The following is a 21,720-nucleotide window of genomic DNA, read 5'->3' on the forward strand; positions in this document are numbered from 1 at the left end:
CCTTAACTTCTTAAAATTAAAAGCTTAAAAGCTTAAAAACCCTCTAGTGTAAGCGAGGCTTAAAGGTTTTGATCATGTCTATTTCTTCTGCGGTAGGGGTTTTTTCTGTTGATTTTCCTATTGGGTTGTGTCTCGAAGTCTCAGCTTCCTCGGAAGTATCGTGGTCAACTCCCATGATTTTAAAATTTGGTGTCTATTTATTACGAAGTTCGTTCTGTTTCTGCAATAGTTCTATTGTTTTATTCTGAGACTCTATTTGTTTTTTTAGAGTTTCAATAGTTTGCTGTTGCTTTAAAACTTGTTCTGTATCTAATTCGAAATGTAATGATTTGTCGTTTATTTCATTAAATGACGTTAGATCGTTGATTTGTTCTATTAGTTTTGAAACTTCTCCTGTATGTTCTTCTGTTCTAGAATTGTCTGCGCTCTCTGCTTCGACGTAAAAAGCTTCTTTTTGCTTATACTCCACTAGACGTTCCTCAAGGCGTTGTATCTTGCTCACCTGAGTTGAAATGAGTGTTTCTTTATCTCTTATTTGTCTTTCGAGGTTTCTATTCCTTACGGCTAATTCTAGTTGCCCTTTGTGTAGACAGCTTCTTTCTCCCTTTGTGGTTTCGAGAGAGTTTTTCAATTCTACTACCTCCTTTTCTAATTCTTCGCTTCTTTCTTTCTGTGCCTTTTCGTGTTTCTTAACGGTATTATAACTTTCTAGGAGTAACTTGTTTTCGTTTTGGAGTTTGTTTATATTTTCTTGACCTTCGGTTTCCACGTGTGCTGTAGTTTCTTCCTTCTTTTTCAATAGTTTTTTAAGATATTCTTCGTTTTCTGTGTTTTTTCGAAGTATTTGTTCTAATTCACTGATTCGCTGATAAGTTTTTTCTAGTGAATTCTTTAAGAATTTGTTACTTTCTATTATTTTTTCGGTCGATTGATTTGGGTTCCTTTCTTTTTTTGCAATTTCTTTTGTAGGTTAAAGTTTTCTAAACTGATTTCGTCTGATCGTTTTTTCTCTGCGACTTGTTGCGCAAGTGCTTCTTCTTGTAGAACGGTGTGTACTGTGATCAAGAATTCTTTCTCTTTATCGTTAACAGTTTTTAACTATTGTAAAAGAGTGTGTACGTTACTAAATTCTCCTCCGAGTGACTGAATCTGATCTCTTATAGTTTTTGTTGTTTTACTTATTGTCTCGTGAGTGATTTCGTCTGGCGTATTTAAAGTTTTTTTTAATATTGAGTACGCAAATTGGTATAAGGCGTTATGCGCCGCTGTATTTGCCTCTTTTTTTCTTCCAATTGTTTTATCGTGGTTGTTGTTGAAGTTGTTTGATAACTTTTTGATTTTTCCTTAGTATACTTGTATTCTAATTCAACTAATTCATTCCAGCTGAGAATAAATGCGGCCCTTGGCGTTTTGATTTCAGAGTCAGGATTTGTTATATCATGGGTTTTCAAATTTGAGTTTACTGGTGGTGAAGTTTCGTTAATTCAGTCAGGGTAAACGGAGTCGGTCCTGAGAGTAGTCTGTGGTAAAAAAGATTTCTGCATTCGCTTACCGTGATGGATTTTGTTGACCGACGCAAGTAGAAAGAAAAAAAAAAATTATTTGCACTTTATCCTCCTGATTCAATTTTATTGTCTACTGTTTTGAAGTCTTTTATACCGGTGACAAAATCTTTTATTTCAACTTCAAGTCTCGTTGGGACCTCCAATTGTAAGATTTGCCAGACGTGTATTTATTTGACTTCTACAATAGCAATACAACCAAACCAAGAAGCATGACACTACTCTCCCTATTGTTGCGAATAACATTGCTTTTATACAGAATTGCAAGTGGCACATTGGGTGTGTCTTAGATGGCGGTGGCGTTTGGTCACTTGGTCATGTGGGCGTTGCCTTGGTGTACACCTTGCGTACACTCAATGTCCGTGCAGATTTGCCATTTTCTGTAAAGCGTAAATAATGCAGTTGGCTCGTTACACTCTCCTGTCCGACAAGTGACACGTAGCCAACAGAGTCCACACGTGAAAGAAGATGTAAGAAGATTCCAAAATTTCTTAAGCTTTAACTTTACGAGGCACTACCTTAAAAGAAAGGTAAAAATTTGTTTGTTTCTACATTTTCCCTTAGAATATAGAATAATATAGGTTAATACTGAAATAAGACACACCTCTTTTAATGATATTGACTGTATGTCGTTTTTTCTTCGACGCACTGGTTTTTATTTGTGAATGCACGTTTTGTTTTTCTTCTATAAAAGTGAAAGTGTGTGGATGCAGAGAAGAGTCCAAACTATTGATGGCAACCTAGTTATTTTTGAAACTAGGTATTACTATTACTTTTACCGAGTTTTCGAAAAAAGTAGGTAATACTATTACTAAATACCTAGTTTTATAAAATTACTAGGTAAAGTAGTGGCCGAAAAACTAGGTACTAGGTAATAGTAAAAAGTAGCAGCAAGAAAACTAGGTAGTAATAAAAAACTAGGTAGTAATTTAAAACTAGGTAACCTAGTTATACCTAGTTTTTAAAATAAGATAAAAATTAAATGACAATACGAGCAGTTTGATTCTTTGATTATTCTTTCTGTATTTCTTCTACAACTTGAGTTTTAAATAAGTTATGAATCTAAATTTCTGTTAAACCGGCACAGAGTTTCAGATTCAAGCAAATGTGTGTAGATGGGACCTGCAATACAATACAATATATCAAAAATATAAGAAATGCCTGTAAAACTATGAACAAATTCATACGTCAGTTATTCAGGTGCAGCTTGCAACAGTTGCAAGTGAAATGAAGTTGACTTACTTTAGGATGTGACAATTCCAATGAAAAAATGCTAGACAACCTAAATAAGTCCCTGCAATACAATTAAATACATTATAAAACTAACAAATGCTTGTAAAATAACCATTTACTTCATATTCATACTTAGACTTTGAGTTATTCAGGTGCAGAATAGAGCAGTAAAACATCCTGCGTTGCGCATTTTCCACAAATGCGAAAATCTCATTTGTGTCCAAGTTGGTCTGCTGCGGCTGCAGCGTCTTATGGAGAAACCATCTTCTTCACGTTAAAAATTAAGTTTTCATAACTATAATTTAGATTTCCCCCTTTTCTTCCTAGCAGTGGGTACACTATTCATCTTTTCATTTCCCAATATTTTTTTCTAGCTCCAGTTCTATCTACTTTATTTTTATTTTATTTTTGTTTGTAAGTTGCTCGTCTCTTTTAGCCGAAGAATTTCGTTTGCTGCCAGAAATTCGTCTACTACAAGGGGATGAACAACAAACCATTCACAAACAATAGCTAAATAAAAATAACCCAGATAGAACTAGGACTAGACAAAAATTGGGAAATGAAAAATGAATAGGGTACCCTCTGCTAGGAAGAAAAGGGGAAAATCTTAATTATATTTACGAAAACTTATTTTTTAACACGAAGAAGTTGGTTTCTCCATAAGACGCTGCAGCCGCAGCAGACCAACTTGGACACAAATGAGATTTTCGCATTTGTGGAGAACGTGCAACGTAGGATGTTTTACTGCTCTATTGCATGTAATTTCCAATAAACAGTAGATAGACTGATAGACTAACTCAGTCAGGCATCAGGCTCTGTCAGGGAAAGGGAAAAAAGGAAACAAATGAATAGCGATAAGCGACAAATTACAATTAATAGAAATTTTGAGTTTTTAATCATTTGACAACAGTGTAAAAAAAAGTCAAATTACCTAGGTAATGTTTTTCTTATTACTAGGTATTTTTTTTTAACTAGGTTTTACTATTACTAAAGTAGCCCGGAGAGAAACTAGGTAAAGTAGAACTAGGTAAAGTAGTGAAAAAAAAACTAGGTATTACTAGGTAACTAGGTAATACTAGGTATTACTACCTAGTAATGCCACCAATAGTCCAAACAGCACAAGCAAACAGAATACTGCGAACCACGTGAGCCAGTGCAACCGATAAAGAACAAAGCCGCGATGCACTTTTTCATATTTTTTTGCTTTGGCTTATTTATGTGTTACCATTGCATTTCTGTGAACGAAACACACTCAGCAAATAACACAGAATTGAGAGAAGGGTGAACAACGTACCGAAACATGACTGGAGAAAGTTGGGAGACGACACCGTTTTCACTGACGTCGCGTCACGGTAGAAAGGAGAAAGATGACTTTTCGTTTGCATCTTGTAAGGTTAATTGCGATTTAGTAGATTAGCCACGTACGTTGAGCAACCTAAATTTATTTTGAGAAAAAAAAAGTTACTTAGTGCATCAGTTAGGCAACGCTTTACCTCAATCTGTGAAGGAACAAAAAAAAACGATCGAAAGATTACAACTATGCTGAGAAGTGGATTCAAATGGAACCATGAATGCTTTTTAAGCTTCATCTAAAATGAAGGATGAGTTTAGCAAAAGTTACGTGGGGTAGTCCGATGCATAATTGACTTGTCAATGTTTAAAATTTAACGCTGCCTTGAAAAGCGGACACTTGCTTCGTCGCAATAGAAACGAACAAGGCAAAAGTGACTTTAAAGGATATAGAATTCGCCAACAACGGGCGATAATATAAAAGACAAATAGCGTATATAAAAACGGTATGATAATAAAATTACCTTTTTCAGTAAATATGAGAGCTACTTTTGTTGGTTGTCTGGAAGAACTCTACAAACTTTGCCTTCTACGCGTAACCCTGGTTTCAGAATATGGGATTTTGAAAGTTTCCCAAGAACTAGCTGTCACTTACTGTGCTGCCCTCATGGGCAGGATTGTAGGTGGCAAGGGCCTTCGGTTTGTGTTTATGTTGGAAGTGGCCCTTGCACCCTTTTGTTCAGTGTGTGTTTTTTCAGTTATTGTACCGTAACGGTCGTGAACGAGCATCTCTCGTTTACCTCCCCCGTAATCCAGTCTAAATGTTAAGTTCCCAATTTTCTCTCTCTCTCTTTGTTCTCCCTTTTTTCAACAAAGAATAAAGCTGTGCGTTTTCCCTCAAGTCATATTTTTCATCTTCATTATTTTTCATCCTCCATCCCACATCTTTTCTGTTACAACGTCTCCACTGCACGTGAGCGTTAGTAACAAATGGTGCCGAAACCCGGGATTTAACGAACACGTGCATTTCTCTTGTTATCCCTAGTAAAACTTGTTAGATTCAGTAAAATTGTTGGGTATTCCCCTTTGTAAGACTTTGACACACGTCCACGCCATCCTGAAGGCAAAACCCGGTCTACCACGCCTTTACGTATCTGACTGTATCGTCGCTGTATCTACGTGAATCATCGACATCCGTTTAAGTGTGACTACTTCCTTGTCTTTGAACGTTTCTACGTCATGAGTGAAGCCGGAGCAAAAGCCGAGAGTATTGAGTCGGGCGGCAATATCTCTATAGAAGACGAAATGAAACCAGAAGCAATGAAGAATGAAGGCCCCCTCCTCCCAGACAACGATCTCAAGCAGAAACGTGGGAGAAGAAAGGCGGCCCACACGAAGTTAACGAATCAGCTCAGAAAAGCAGTGGCAGATCACAAGTTGGGAGCCATCAGACTCAAGAAGTTGCAAGTTGCAGCATGGCGAGACGAATGAATTCGTATCTACGAAGACGTCAAAGATCTCCACCACACGTATATGGAGAGCTTGCCCGATATTACGGATCCACAACGTCAAGCATGTGAAAAATGGGAGGTACAATTCGACACCGACCACGTGGAAATCCTCAACTTCGCCATTAGGTATGCCACGTCGTCACGTCACTCAGCCAGCTCTATTGGTACGACAGCTTCAGACGTCACAGTTAGTACCACGCTATCACAGAAGAGGTCTACCCGTTCGACGTCAAATGTTCCCCTTGGTCAACCCAGCCAGCGTGATCTGTGCATCCAGAAACAGATACTGGAATTGGAAGTCAAGATGGAACGTGCAAGAATCCAGATGGAAGCGAGCACTACGTCGGCTACGGAAACGTTAAGCAAGGCGCTGAAAGGCATGGGTGAGCACCTGAGCAAACTCATTGACTGCGCGGAAAAGACGTCATCAGAAATCGCCGCTAATACCAACTTGGTGAAAGATTCACGTCAGAGTCTACGTGAAATGGATCAGAAGATCAAAGAGGTTAACTTGGACTTAAATGCTCAGATTGAAGGCCAAAAAACAACGATGGAAGTCAACAAGATCCATCTGAGAACGATACAAGAGCAAGTTCTGGACCAAGAGACACGCCTTCCAAAACGATCACAGTCATTCGCTGCTACACAAGACATCCCTGCTCGGGCGTCCTTAAAGTCAATTGAGGCCACAGTAATGCACCGTAGAGACTTGTCCAATCGTTACGTTCCAGCCGGTACCTCTGCACAGGATCCTACCCGAAGACCCTTGCCCATCATGCCTTCAACCTGCAATCCATGCCCACCCCCTGGGGACGATACGTCTTCGGACACGACCCCTGAACCTCCACCTGCCGCTGGCCCTTCCAATCATCCTCATGGTGGCTGCTGTAGTCGTCCACGTACTCCGACCTTCACGATCCAGCCGTTTGATGGAAATCCGAAGAACTACGCCCGGTTTAAGGCTAAATTTCGAGCCTTATACGAACAAGAATACAACGGTTCTCCTGCCCTACTGTTCATTTTGGAAGAGCTGCTGTCGAAGGAGGTCCAGAATGAGATCGGCGAGTGCCTCGCCGATGAGGCTATGTACTCCGTGGTGTGGGAACGACTCGATGCAGTTTACGGCCGCACCGAAGTCATGGATCAAACGTACCTCGACGACCTGCTGCAGATTCCACCTTTGAAGAGCCAAGATGCGGCGAGCCTCAAGACTTTTGCAAACCGGTTGCATGGAGCAGTGGTGACGCTCTCACAATCAAGATATGCCCATGAGCTTCATAGCCGTACTCTGATGGCCATGGAAGCAAAGCTGACGACGTACCTTAAAGAGAAGTGGAATGAAAAACGAAAGAGAACAGGTGCAGAGCTGAACGTTCTGGACCTGGACGACTGGGTAACAGTAAAATCCATGAGTAAGCAACATGGTAAAAACGTATTTGAGTCCTTGCCTACGTCGACGTCCAAAGTACGGTTTGATGAGAAGAAGTCTGTCAAGAAAAAGAACGCTGCTCACACGTCGACCATTGGACATGTTTCGACAGAAGAAGGCTCTAAATCAACGGCGTCGTCACCTCCGGAGGCTGCTCCCAAGGGAAAACAACCGAAGACGGAGGAGAAAGCGGCCGAAAAGACTGACCAATGGAGGTGCCTAGCTTGTAACGGCAGGGCTCACAACTTGGCCAGCTGTAACCTGTTTATGTCTTTCACGCCCACGAAAAGGGTTGAAGTCGTATTTAAGTCCGGGAGGTGTTTACTATGCCTTACCGGCAAACATGAACGCAAGGAGTGTCCCAGGGACATCAAATGTACCATGGGTCGATGCACTGGATCAAGACACCATCCCTTGCTTCACGGTTCCGAGTTCATCCCACGGAGGAAACTATCGGATCCAACGTCTCCATCAGCGTCTACATCGACTGCATTCCTCGGGACACTAACCCAGAAGGAACCGGTAAAGCGACGTGTACGTTTCAAGATTGTACCCGTTCGTATTAGCGTCGGTACAAGAGGGGTCGACACTTTCGGATTCCTGGATACTGGAAGTGACACCACACTGATCAGGAGAGATTTAGTAAAAAGATTGGGACTCGTTGGTCAGCATAAACGCATCACCGTTGTCTCTTATGATGGAGCCACATTAAACGTCCAAGCTGCCGTTGTGGATTTCTCCCTCTCGTCCGTCGACGGAACAAGCCGTTTTGAAGTTAAACACGCCTACGCCGTCGACAATTTGAAGGTGACGCCAAATCCTCCAATCAACCCTCGTCAAATGGAGTCCTGGACACACCTACGCGGTCTTGATGTCCCGAACATACAACCCGAAGACGTTGGAGTATTAATTGGAATTGACGTAGCAGAAGCCCACGATCACGTAGATTCCGTCTAGCCGCCGGCTGGAACAATTGGGCCTATCGCCTTCAAAACACCGTTTGGTTGGTGCCTGGGTGGTCAAACGGGCCCGCCACAAGATGGGCGTCCGTTCATCGCCCACATAGTAGCAGAGGAACGTCCCGAAGACCTCAACGAGTTAGTCAAGAAATTCTGGCAGCTGGAGGCGAAAGATGTAGACATGGAGCAGCCTGTTCTCTCCGAAGACGATCTACGTGGGCAACGTATCCTCGAGTCAACAGTGAAAAATGTTGGTAACCGGTATCAAGTCGGCCTTATGTGGAAAACCGACAACGTAAACCTTCCGGACAATCGGGCAACTGCATTGAAGAGACTTTATTCTCTGGAGAGGCGATTTCAACGAGATGTAGACTTTGCCCAGAAGTATGATGCAGTTGTTAAGGAGTACATCGGCCTGGATCACGCCACACTCCTCACGACCGAAGAGTTGCGGAAGGAGTCAAGTAGAACGTGGTATTTACCGCACCACGGCGTCGTAAGCCCATCCAGCTCTACGACCAAAGTTCGAGTTGTAATTGACGGAGCCGCCGAGTATGGGGGAACGTCGATCAACCAGAACCTGTTACGTGGACCCAATCTTCTCGTTAGCCTAATCGGTGTCCCACTACGCTTCCGAAGGAACCTGGTACCAGTTGGCACAGATATCGAGAAGATGTTTCACCAAGTGAAGGTCCCAGTAGAAGACCAGGTGGCCTGTCGGTTTGTCTATCGAACGCCTGGCAGTAATCAAGCACCGTTAACGTACCAAATGACAGTCCACGTCTTTGGATCAAAATCTTCCCCAACGACCTGTATTTTCGCCCTAAATGGGACTGCAGACGATCATTGCGACCAGTATCCGGAGGCAGCAGAGAGCGTTCGAAGAAACTTTTACGTTGACAACTACCTCGATTCCTTTGATTCCGAAGACGGGGCAGTAAAACGGGCCCGCCAGATGAAGAAACTCTTACAACTAGGCGGTTTCAATCTAACGAAGTGGACGTCCTCCTCAAGGAAGGTTATATCGGCTCTACGTGAGATCGGTTTGGCTTCACCAACACTGGACCTTGATTTGGAGAAGTTGCCCATCGAGCGAACACTTGGAGTGATGTGGAACGGAGAAACGGATATGCTGACGTTCAAGATACGGAAGCAGCCTAGCCATGACGTTCTCACCAAAAGGAATTTCCTCAGTTTAATCTCCAGTGTCTACGACCCGTTGGGACTCGTCGCTCCTGTTGTTTTCTTAATGAAGTCACTTATGCAAGATATATGGACGTACGAGAAAAGGATCGGCTGGGATGACCCTATCCCCGAAGAATTAGGCCAACGCTTTCACTACTGGTACGAGCATCTGGATAACCTGGAGTTGTTAACAGTACCAAGATGTTTCCGGCATCAACTTGGACGTTGGACGCAGCAGCACCTGCATGTATTTACGGATGCAAGCACAAAAGGATTTGGAGCTGTGGCGTACTTCCGTTTCATCTTCGAAGACCACCCAGGCAAAAATCCGACACAATTAAATGCATGTTTTAATATTGTGTTTATATTGGCACACTTTAGGACGATATAAATTATGTATTGAATCATACTAAAGTCTAAAATATAATTTTTAGATAAAAAGAATAATGAATTGTGTCCCACTTGTGGTATACTAGCATAAGTAAAATAATAAATTGAAACATGGAAGAATTGTACTCAATGCGTATCGAACTACGGAACTGTACATCGGTAGCCGTACGTGCTACCAACTGTGCCACCTTCGATAGTAACTAACTCAAGAAATATCTATCCAAATTCGATTCAAGTGCTTTAGGTGATAGAAAAATTTTGGAGATTTTTTTAATATTTGGAAACATTTGATTTTACGTGATAGAATTTGGTTTTCGAACATCAACGATTCATAAAAATTGATTTTGTGAAATTTATAATGATAACTTAACTTAATTGAATTAACATAATAATTTGAAACAGATAAATCGACATTATAAAGTTAAACTTTCGTATTTATGCGGATACTTGGAATAGAAGTGGCTAAACAAAATAAAAATACCCTGAAAAATTGGTTCTTCCCAACTTTCCAAGTCCATAAAATATTCGGGGTATAATCTCGTTTATTCGGTTCAGGCGTTCACAAGTCCAAAAAAATTATGGGATATCATTTGATAATATAATGAATGGTATAAACACCCCCAAAAATTTGGGAAAATGTAAAAATTTTGCTTTTTCTCATTATTCCTGGGTTGCTAACCCCGAAAGAATTATATCCTTTTTAACAGTCATATAAGAATTTTCCAAAATTTTACGCACTAATCACATCTATGCACTATGTTAACTTTTGTTTCATCGGTGTGAAACACGATCTATTGAAAACTATAATATAACTCATAATAATTGACTTCTAATAGTATATACATTAAGCAATAATTGCCTCCGCCTTGTATCAAACTGCATAATATTACTTTTTTATCACATTTTATTACCAGTTTGTAAAGTAACAAATAATTAATTTTGATAGTATGCGATTTATTGAAAACTAGCATAATTAATTGCTTCTGTTTTATTAGCATTTATTAAATTGCATATTGTTACTTTATGATCATACTTAATACAAACTAGTATGATAAAATCAGGCTTATATATCATTAATTATACTAGTATGCGATTCATTGTAAACTTGTACAATTAATTGTCTCAGATTTTTGGCTGGGCAGTCGATCAACGTATCCTTCGTCATGGCTAAAACCCACGTAACACCAGTAAAAGGACTCACGATCCCAGGATTAGAGTTGCAGGCTGCTGTAGAAGGATTAAATATCGCCCTAGTAATCTGTCGGGAGCTCGAAATCGATTTACGTGAAGTTACCTTCCACACCGACTCTCAAACCGTCTTACGTTGGATCCATTCTCGCACTTGCCGATTTGAAACCTTGGTGAACAATCGGATTGGCAGAATCCTCCGGAACACGAATCGAAGACAATGGCGTCACGTTTCCGGAATTAACAATCCAGCGGACCTGTGTAGTCGTGGCATTGACCCGAAGAACGTCGACGAGTTGGTGAAATTCAACGAGGGTCCATCGTTCCTGAAACTCGATCCGTCGGAGTGGGATATTTGGGAAGAGATCGCAGAGCCGGAAGAAAGGGACGTTAACGTAATTCGAGTCTTCGCAGTCAAAACGGAAGACGAAAATCACCCGATTGATGACTGTGTAAAGAGGTATTCCAGCTTACTCAAGATCCAAAGAGTTATCGCTTGGTGCAGAAGATTCGCGACCAACACCAGAGCTAAGATGGGAATTTACAAGCCAACCGTGGGGGAGTTGACGGCCGAAGAAATGATGACGGCCCTCATGCTCTGTGTCAAACGCACCCAAGGACTGGCATTTACGGAAGAAATCTACGCCTTGAGAAAGAGCTTGGCGTTGCCTCTGAAATCGAAACTACGCACGTTCAGCCCTTTCCTGGATGAAACAGGACAGCTACGTGTAGGCGGACGTATACTTCAGGCTCCAGTTGATTATTCCACAAAGCATCCCATCCTGCTTCCAGCCGATCAACTCCTGACGCAGCGGATTGTATGGGATCATCACAAACGGAATCTCCACATTAAATCTGAAAGATTGTTGGCGGATTTACGTTTACGTTACTGGATAATTACTGGACGTAACGTCATCAAATCGGTTGTCAACACCTGCTGGCCTTGCAAGCGGAGATCATCGAAACCCATTCCACCACTCATGGCATCATTACCAGCTCACAGGCTTACTCTCTATCTTCCATCTTTCGCATATACGGGAATCGATTACTTCGGCCCTCTAACGGTACGAGTCGGTGGAAGAGGATGTAGACACGAGAAACGTTGGGTATGCCTGTTTACGTGCCTAACAACTAGAGCCGTTCACCTAGAAGTCTCTGACGGCCTCAGTCTCAAAGAATTCCTGCTATGTTTCACTCGGTTCGTGAGTTTACGTGGAAAGCCGAACGTTGTTTACAGTGACAACGGAACTAATCTCGTAGCTGGGGAACAAGAACTCCGACAAGCTCTAACGGAGTTAGTCAAACAACACCAGGAGTTGCAGTCGAAGATGGCATGCCAACAAATAGAGTGGCATTTCTCTCCTCCTCACGGACCCCATTTCGGTGGAGTTTGGGAAAGGCTCGTGCAATCGTGTAAGCGAAGGTCAGCGTCGGGAATCGTTTAGTCACCGATCGGGTCCTAAGAACGGTGATCGCAGAAGTAGCAGCCCTTTTGAACGCTCGGCCACTAACCCACCTCAGCATGGATCCAGAAGATCCCGACCCGTTAACGCCGAATCACTTTCTTCATGGAGGAGCCCGTCCCTACGTGCCGCTGAAATTGGGAGATGCTGAGAACATGGACGTCACAGCAAAACAATTCCTCCAAAGCCAGGCCATCATACAACATTTTTGGAACAGATGGCTTCGTGAATACGTTCCACACCTGAAGGAAAGGAGAAAATGGTCAGAAAATCGGCCAAACGTTACCGTCGGAGACCTAGTACTCGTCATTGAGCCGAATACTCTACGTGGACAATGGCTGTTGGGAAAAGTGATAGAGGTTCTCCCCAGTGACTCTGATAACGTTGTACGAGTGGTAAAAGTGCAAATCAGCAACCACAAAAACCCCTGTATTCGTCCAGTGACTAAGCTCTGTGTTATGGCTGCGGCCAAAGAGCAGGACCCAGCCAAAAATCTGAGACAATTAATTGTACAAGTTTACAATGAATCGCATACTAGTATAATTAATGATATATTAGCCTGATTTTATCATACTAGTTTGTATTAAGTATGATCATAAAGTAACAATATGCTATTTAATACATGCTAATAAAACAGAAGCAATTAATTATGCTAGTTTTCAATAAATCGCATACTATCAAAATTAATTATTTGTTACTTTACAAACTGGTAATAAAATGTGATAAAAAAGTAATATTATGCAGTTTGATACAAGGCGGAGGCAATTATTGCTTAATGTATATATTATTAGAAGTCAATTATTATGAGTTATATTATAGTTTTCAATAGATCGTGTTTCACACCGATGAAACAAAAGTTAACATAGTGCATAGATGTGATTAGTGCGTAAAATTTTGGAAAATTATTATATGACTGTTAAAAAGGATAGAATTCTTTCGGGGTTAGCAACCCAGGAATAATGAGAAAAAGCAAAATTTTTACATTTTCCAAAATTTTTGGGGGTGTTTATACCATTCATTATATTATCAAATAATATCCCATAATTTTTTTGGACTTGTGAACGCCTGAACCGAATAAACGAGATTATACCCCGAATATTTTATGGACTTGGAAAGTTGGGAAGAACCAATTTTTCAGGGTATTTTTATTTTGTTTAGCCACTTCTATTCCAAGTATCCGCATAAATACGAAAGTTTAACTTTATAATGTCGATTTATCTGTTTCAAATTATTATGTTAATTCAATTAAGTTAAGTTATCATTATAAATTTCACAAAATCAATTTTTATGAATCGTTGATGTTCGAAAACCAAATTCTATCACGTAAAATCAAATGTTTCCAAATATTTAAAAAATCTCCAAAATTTTTCTATCACCTAAAGCACTTGAATCGAATTTGGATAGATATTTCTTGAGTCAATTACTATCGAAGGTGGCACAGTTGGTAGCACGTACGGCAACCGATATATAGTTCCGTAGTTCGATACGCATTGAGTACAAGTCTTCCATGTTTCAATTTATTATTTTACTTATGCTAGTATACCACAAGTGGGACACAATTCATTATTCTTTTTATCTAAAAATTATATTTTAGACTTTAGTATGATTCAATACATAATTTATATCGTCCTAAAGTGTGCCAATATAAACACAATATTAAAACATGCATTTAATTGTGTCGGATTTTTGCCTGGGGACGTTTACGTAGAAAGTGAAAAAATTGGGTCATCTGAGTTAAAATCGAGATCGTTAGGTCAAAATGCAATGTAAATAGTCAATCCTTGTATAAAAGTAAAAAAAAGGGGTAAAAATTGTAAAATGGTAAAATTGTAAAATTGTAGAATGTCTAATGTCAAAATGTAAAATGTAAAACTGGTTTATATAGTCATATGTAACAATGTAAAAAGTGGGAACCCCAAAACCGCATTGTAAAATTTCCGATCGCAACGCCACCTATACTTAGTTCAAAGGGCAAAGGCAAAATTAGGTCGCCTACTGTTTAACCCTTGAACTTAGGGAAACTGTTTAGTCCTTCACGAACATTAGACGACAGTTGCTCTTAAGTTCTCGTACCATCAACACCAAAGTGACCGTTGCCGACTCAACATCATAGCTGAAAATCTGTGCCCATCCGTCTCATCCGTCAAAGAGAAGTTAAAAGTTTCCCGTGAACGTGAAGAGGAGTGTTCGTCCAATCTTCACTTTCGTCGACAGGATTTACTGAGGACGCGAACGGCGGCTATCGACGTGGTTTTGGCCCACCAAAAGGCCATCGTTCAACTCGATCTGGAACTCGAAGAAAACTCGAAGGACATAAAGAACGTGCACGTTCACTTCATGTCCGAACGGGAAACAATCCTTAACAGCTTTGTTGGATCCCTGTTTAAAGGAAAAAAGAAAGCAGCCGAAGTCCAGCCGAACGCCCCACAGTTTGTCGCGCCCCGTCACACCCCGGCGATCGTGTGCTTCCTAAGGACCCACCTAAATCAGCCAGGCATGGTGTCCTGCGACCGCAAGATCAGGGAGTGTGATGGCTTCATGCTGCTGACTAACCGGGAGCGGATGGAGCTGCTGTTCGCACAGTATCGATGTTTTGGCTGTTTTCTCCCGCTGTCCGTCGCTGGTCATTTGAAGCTGGCCGATTGTCCCCACCCGCGCTTCTGTGCCATGAGCGGGACCAACGACCACCACCAAATTCTCTGCGCACCAAGGCGGGTGTATCAGGGAATCATCCCTGAATAAACGTAGCCGTGGATGCTAAACGTGGCGAGCTTTGTTTTTGTTTGTTTTGTTGTTTCCCTTTTGTGTTTATTTTAGTACCTGTGGACAGGTGGGCCCGCTGTCACTTACAGTGCTGCCCTCACTGGCAGGATTGTAGGTGGCAAGGGCCTTCGGTTTGGGTTTATGTTGGAAGAGGCCCTTGCCCCCCTTTGTTCAGTGTGTGTTTTTTCAGTTATTGTACCGTAACGGTCGTGAACGAGCATCTCTCGTTTACCTCCCCCGTAATCCAGTCTAAATGTTAAGTTCCCAATTTTCTCTCTCTCTCTTTGTTCTACCTTTTTTCAACAAAGAATAAAGCCGTGCGTTTTCATTCAAGTCATATTTTTCATCTTCATTTTTTTTCATCCTCCATCCCACATCTTTTCTGTTACAACGTCTCCACTGCACGTGAGCGTTAGTAACACTAGCTATTATGCAGAGAAACGAAACATATCTACTCGGAGTCTCGGACAGTCACAACAATGATGATTGAGTGATGTCCGACGAACGACGAAGTTGAGTAGCTCTGGGAGGGTTTTGTCGATGGTCCACGTGCTTTTTTTTAAATTGCATGCCATAAGAAAAGGGCCAAAACATTCAGCGGGGGAGGGATAAGTGCCAACCCAGAAAAACTCTCGTAGGAATTGGGAGGGGAAGCAATAGGGGTTCTCTGCATGTAGCGATATGTGCACGTTGCAACTGTGCTATTCAAAAAATGAAAAAGGAGTGAAAGGTTTGAAGAATAAATTTGGCGGGGCGGTTGCAAGCATATGTGTTGTACTAAGTAATTTAAATCGGGTTGAAATTTTATAGAAAGCTTCAAAATTTTTCAGTTTAATGCTGTCAATATTGTGGCTTAAGGGTACGTAGTTTTATTTTAAGGTTCGTTTCTTTTGTTAACAAAGTTCATTGCTGTTGTAAAGTAGAAATGAGTGACAAAGCTATACCAGTTCGAGTGGCACGTTTCGTTTTTGCCTCGTAATTATGTGTTTGGTGCTAACATTTGGATTTTATTTTGCAGTTCCCCTTGAAGCTATTCAAGAAGAAGAACCGGAGGAGGAATTGGAAGAATGGCAAACGACCAACGATCCTGCTGAGCTAAAGCATTACCGTACTCAGGCAAAGAGAATTCACACGAAGTCACTTAATCAAGCTCTCCTTGCCGTCCGGATGCTAGAAGATGTTGATACAGTCAACGTATATCGAGTTGGCTTGGTCCGTGCATACGACATAGTTGAAAGAATTCACCGTCGCTACGTGGAAGTCTGTGCGTTCGACGGCGAAGAGCTGGACAGAGAAACCAGCTGGGGAATTGATATTCCATCAAACATCCGAATTCCATCAAACATTCGAAGGCGTTAGCTGACGTGGCCAACTACTTAGATTCCTGTCAGGCCCGTGCAAGATCAGTTGCAGGATCCAGACGCAGTAGCACTTCTAACCGTTCATCAGCCTCATCGACACGCCGTAAACTTCAAGAGGCAGAGCGGCTGGAAAAGGAAATGCAACTAAAGATTCAACAGGAAAGAGCTGAAGCCTTGCAACAAGCCGAAGAGGATGAACGTATGCAGCAGTTGGAAATCGCTAGAAAAGCAGAAGAAAGGCGTGTTGAAGCAGCACGTAAGGAACATTACAAATGGAGCTGGAGAAACAACGCTACACTGGCTCCTTGTTACGCAAACATCTCGCAGACGATTTAGCAGTTGCCGAAGAGGTCGATGAAATGGAAACGTCCGGGTTTGACAAAACAGGTGTCTGGAAACCTTCTTTCGTCCCATCTCATCCACCTGCTACGCTTATCCCAAATTTCCGTATACCGTGTGGGGCAGCAACGTCAACGCAACCATGCTCTGAATACGAGCCGGCTGCGTCTGAACAGCCGTCTACGTCTGACCAGCCGTCCTCGTCGATTCCCAAGCTAAATACCAACGCCTTCAGCTACGTACCACCAAACGTATTCAACCAGCCAAATCCAAGTATAGCTCAGCAATTCACCTCAAGCGCTAGTCCGTCACTGATTCCAACAACCACGACGTCGGCGCTACCCGTCCACAACCGAGTTACGCAACAAACGTTTTCGCCTCAAATACCAGTTCACGCTCCACAACCAACGGTGTATTCTCCTGATGCCTGGATATTCGCCGTAAATCGTCATGACGCACCTCCGACATTTCGTTCATCATCGAGACCGCCGAAAGCTGAACCACCGAAGTTTGACGGCAACCCGATAAACTGGCCTATGTTTATCCAGTCATTCAAGGTTCAAATTCACGACACATGCTTCAGCGATGCTGAACGTCAACACCATCTACGTGCAAGCTTGACGACCGAAATTCAGAACAATCTTGGCGAAGTTCTACTCAACAGTGGATTATACTCCTTTGCATTGAAAGAGCTGCATCGGAAGTTCGGAAATCCAAGAATCGTTTCAACCGCATGCTCTTCATCTCTCTTAAAGCTACCTTCGTTTAAAGATAGCGACTACGAATCGTTAAAGCAGTTTTCGTCCACACTCCGTTCAGTCGTCGCAACTTGGAACTGGTTGGATATGGACTGGAACTACACAGCAGTACAACCTTGGCTCAATTGGTTGGAAAATTGCCGCCCACCTTACGCAGTAAATGGGCTGAAATGAGCTATCGAATTCAAGATAGATTGCCTACGATACTCGACCTGGACACGTGGCTCGATGACGTTACGATGGCGGAATACTTCGTCCGTGTTGGCGTCAACCCCACACCCCAGCAAGGCAGTCATCCGAAAACTCGAGAAAACGTCCACAGGTCGTCGAACGAAAAACAGAAGAAATCGACCACGACTCCCATGGTCTTTTCTACGACCGTAAAAATTGCGTCCTGCCCACACTGTGACGGTGCTCATCGCCTTTACCTCTGTGAGAAGTTCAAAGCCTTAAATACCACGGAACGATCAGAAATCGTCAAAGAAAAAAGATGCTGTTACCGGTGTCTCGACGACCGCCATCTAAGTTCCGAGTGTACGAAGGAAAAGGAATGTGGAACGGACGAGTGTAAACGTCTTCACCACCCTCTTCTCCATGGAGCACCAAGGATGTACCCGAAAACGCCACGATCGAGCTTGATGTCATCCTTGTCTCAAAAGAGCCTGTTTAACGGCTCGGTCTCCTACGGCTACGAAAGTGAAACGACCTTACTGCCCATCGTCCCTATGTTAATTGAAGCTAATGGCCGAACCTGGACCGGTTATGGATTGCTGGATCCTGGAAGCCAAATCTCAATTATAACCAACGCGCTTGCAAACGAATTGGGACTTCAAGGCGAGAAGGGAGTTTCAAGAATCGGAACGTATCACGGCCGTGACCCATCCGCAAACACAACAAAGGTGTCTTTCAGAATCTCTTCTTTGGACAAAAGCAGTTCCTTCGAAATCCCGAACTGTTACTCCGTCCCCGTCTTAAGAATCAGAAACGAAAACGTTGACCTAAGGAAGTTGGTTAAGGATTGGCCTCATCTAGCCGGATTGAAAGTTCCCACCCAAAATTCCGTGCACGTTAACGTGTTGATCGGCTCGTGTGATATGGCACCGCAAGAGGTCCTTGAAATTAAAAGAGATCCGTTGAACGAGCGGGCCCCGCGAGGACTACGAACAGCCTTTGGATGGTGTATAGCTGGACCGATCTCTCCAGCCGCCGTTGCACAACTGCAGTGAAACTCGCTCTCATTAGCGCCCCCACCCGACCAAGATCTTGTGAATGCAATTGATCGCTTTCTACTCACCGAGACTTACGAAGCCCGAGCAGGAGTCAAGATGCCGATTAGCGAAGAAGAAGTACGGGCGAACAAGATCCTAAACGAAACGACGAAATTCTTAGGCGATCGATACGAGTCGGGACTTCTCTGGAAACACGAAGAGCCGAACCTGCCCGACAACAGCCAGTCTACACTAGCGCGTTTCCTCAAGCTAGAACGAAGACTCATCGCCGACGAAAACCTTGGTAAAAGGTACTCCGCAGCAATCAACGAGTATATCAGCCTTGGTCACGCCCGAAAACTCTCAGCTGAGGAGGTCAACTATCGTCCAGTTGGCCAAACCTGGTTTCTGCCTCACCATCCGGTGATAAATCCGAAGAAACCCGAAAAATGCCGCCCGGTCTTTGATGCCTCCGCGTACTACAAGGGAATGTCGCTGAACTCTGCCCTGCTGAAAGGACCCGACCTGCTAACCAACCTCATTGGTGTGCTGATACGTTTCCGACAACATCCGATAGCGTTGAGTGCGGATATTGTTAAAATGTTCCACCAAGTAAGGGTGCGGCCAAAAGACGGGCCGGCACTTCGCTTTTTCTATCGTGACCCGGGTATACAGGAACCACCCTCCGTTTACCAAATGAACGTGCAACCCTTCGGCGCAGTTTGCTCTCCGACAATTTGTGCTCACGTTCTACGTCAAGCAGCCGAAGATGGCGGGATTGATGCGGCTGACGTTACCAACCAAATAATCGACCATTTTTACGTGGATAATTGGTTGACATCATCCCCAACTGCCAAAGAAGCTGTTCAGCACGCAAAAAGGGTGGCAGACGTTCTACTTCGAGGAGGATTCGAGCTCGCCCAATGGGGTTCATCATGTCCAAAAGTTCTATTGTCGTTGCCTGGCAATCCAGTCTCATCCATCGATTTAGCCCTACACGGAATACCCATAGAGCGGACGCTGGGGCTTTCACTCGACTACGGCAGCGATTCGTTTGTGGTGAGCTTAAGCATAAAACTGGATGGAGCGACGAAACGAGAAATACTTCGAGAAACGTCAAGCGTCTACGACCCATTTGGGTTTCTTTCACCGGTGTTGCTACACGCAAAACTTATCCTGCAAGCTGTATGCAGAAAATCGGTTGGCTGGGACGATCAACTAGACCAGACGACCGTCGATGAGTGGCAACATTGGGTCGTCTCCCTCTCGAAGCTAAAACCACTCTCCATCTCACGATGTTTCAACCCAGAGCTAGCAAAAGCGCGAGGTGTGGGACTTCATCTGTTTGCTGACGCATCCGAATCAGCTTTTGGTGCCATCGCCTATCTCCGATTTGACAATCCCGACGGCGTAAAGGTGTCATTTGTCATGGCCAAGGCAAGAGTGGCACCCATCAAATACGTTTCGATTCCCAGACTTGAGCTGTGTGCAGCATTACTCGCAGCCCGTCTAGCATCAGTGATCAAGTCAGAACTTCGACTAAAAATCGACCAAGCCACATTCTGGTCGGACTCCACAACGGTTTTGAGATGGATCAACTCTCCACACTATCGTTTTCATGTTTACGTTGGAAACCGAATAGGCGAAATATTGGAGCTGTCCGAAAGTAGTCAATGGCTTTATGTCCCTACAACTCAAAACCCAGCAGACGATGTCAGCCGTGGCGTCACATCTACAGAATTTTCCATCGAGCATCGTTTCTTTACTGGACCATCTTTCCTCTATCAATCACCGCAAAACTGGCCGGCCTTCCCCGATGTAAAACAGGGAATTGACGAAACAGAGGATCCCGAAGTTCGCTGTACGAGATGGGTTGGTGCGACACTACACGTAACCGATTCCATTGACCGGCTCACCACGTACACCTCCCGCTTTCCGTTTTTAGTCGGCGTCGTCGGCTACGTCAAACGTTTCATCAATAACGCTCGGAAAGAAAAAACCCATCGTGATTTCGGCAAACTATCGGAAACCGAGGTCAAGAATGCGGAAGCGGAATTGTTTAGGCGCGCCCAGATGTCTGCCTTTCCTGAAGATTACAGTAATATAAAGGAGGGAAAGCAGCTCGATCCTGGTTCAAGCCTAATCACGTTAACGCCATTCGTCGACCATCAAGGAGTTTTACGGGTCGGAGGACGTATTGAAAATGCTCCAACCCCACCGGAAGCTCGCCATCCGATCATACTCCCAGCCGAAGAAAAAATCACGGAATTGATGATTTATAGTCTTCACCTCGAGTTCGTACACTCCACTACAGAGAGAACCTTTCACGAATTACGTAAACTCTACTGGGTTCAACGTGGACGAAAAACGGTGAGAAGAATTATAAACAAGTGTTTCAAATGCAAGCAACACTACGCAAAGGCACTTTTTCCAATGATGGCCGCTCTTCCCGGTTACCGTTTGAAGCCTTTCTACCCCGCCTTGACACACACCGGAGTAGATTTCTTTGGCCCGTACAACGTAACGATATTCAGACGGAAAGTAAAACGCTGGGCCTGTTTATTTACTTGCATGTCATCAAGAGCCGTGCACCTGGAAATGTCATACTCTCTTGACACTTCCTCCTTCATCAACTGCATCAGTCACTTCGAAGATCGCCGTACAACCCCGAAACATTATCACAGTGATAATGGCACGAACTTTGTTGGAGCTGTGCGTGAATTTTCCGAGTGTCTCCGTCGGATGGAACAGCTAGCCATTCAAGATGGGCGAAAACGAAGAACGGTGACTTGGAGTTTCAACCCACCTTCCGCTTCCATTTTGGTGGAACCTGGGAACGTCTAGTTCAATCGTCAAAACGTGCCTTAAGATTCGTACTCAACGAGCAAACTCTGATTGACGATACCTTAGTCACCACGCTAATTCAAGTGTAGAAACTTCTCAACGGCCGCCCGTTAACGTATGTAAGCGTAAACCCGGCGGATCCTGAACCCATTACGCCAAATCTTCTTCTCCTTGGACACGAAAATCCGTACATACCTTTTGATCTGTTCAACGAAAACGATATGACGACCAAAAGGA

At 43.2% G+C, this 21,720-nt stretch overlaps 2 protein-coding genes across 2 annotated transcripts; both read left to right on the forward strand.

Moving 5' to 3' along the window:
• The first annotated feature begins 15,898 nt into the window (after window positions 1-15,898).
• Window positions 15,899-16,670, forward strand: LOC116929354. Its single transcript, XM_045172625.1, has 3 exons — window positions 15,899-15,932; window positions 15,992-16,233; window positions 16,326-16,670. The coding sequence occupies exons 1-3, from the start codon at window positions 15,899-15,901 to the stop codon at window positions 16,668-16,670; spliced, it is 621 nt and encodes a 206-aa protein (XP_045028560.1).
• A 2,086-nt stretch (window positions 16,671-18,756) lies between these two features.
• Window positions 18,757-21,483, forward strand: LOC123471391. The gene has a single exon (XM_045172626.1). The coding sequence runs from the start codon at window positions 18,757-18,759 to the stop codon at window positions 21,481-21,483; it is 2,727 nt and encodes a 908-aa protein (XP_045028561.1).
• Window positions 21,484-21,720: the final 237 nt, after the last annotated feature.

The sequence above is a fragment of the Daphnia magna genome, linkage group LG4 (assembly GCF_020631705.1).
Source record: "Daphnia magna isolate NIES linkage group LG4, ASM2063170v1.1, whole genome shotgun sequence".
Taxonomy (NCBI): Eukaryota; Metazoa; Arthropoda; class Branchiopoda; order Diplostraca; family Daphniidae; genus Daphnia; species Daphnia magna.

What these genes read in the sequence shown, in the direction of transcription:
- LOC123471391 (XM_045172626.1), top strand. Translation starts at nt 18,757, where the DNA reads ATGCCGATTAGCGAAGAAGAAGTACGGGCGAACAAGATCCTAAACGAA.
- LOC116929354 (XM_045172625.1), top strand. Translation starts at nt 15,899, where the DNA reads ATGAGTGACAAAGCTATACCAGTTCGAGTGGCAC. An exon ending in TATACCAGTTCGAGTGGCAC is followed by an intron (nt 15,933 to 15,991) that starts GTTTCGTTTTTG and finishes TTTATTTTGCAG; the next exon opens with TTCCCCTTGAAGCTATTCAA. An exon ending in TTCACCGTCGCTACGTGGAA is followed by an intron (nt 16,234 to 16,325) that starts GTCTGTGCGTTC and finishes AAACATTCGAAG; the next exon opens with GCGTTAGCTGACGTGGCCAA.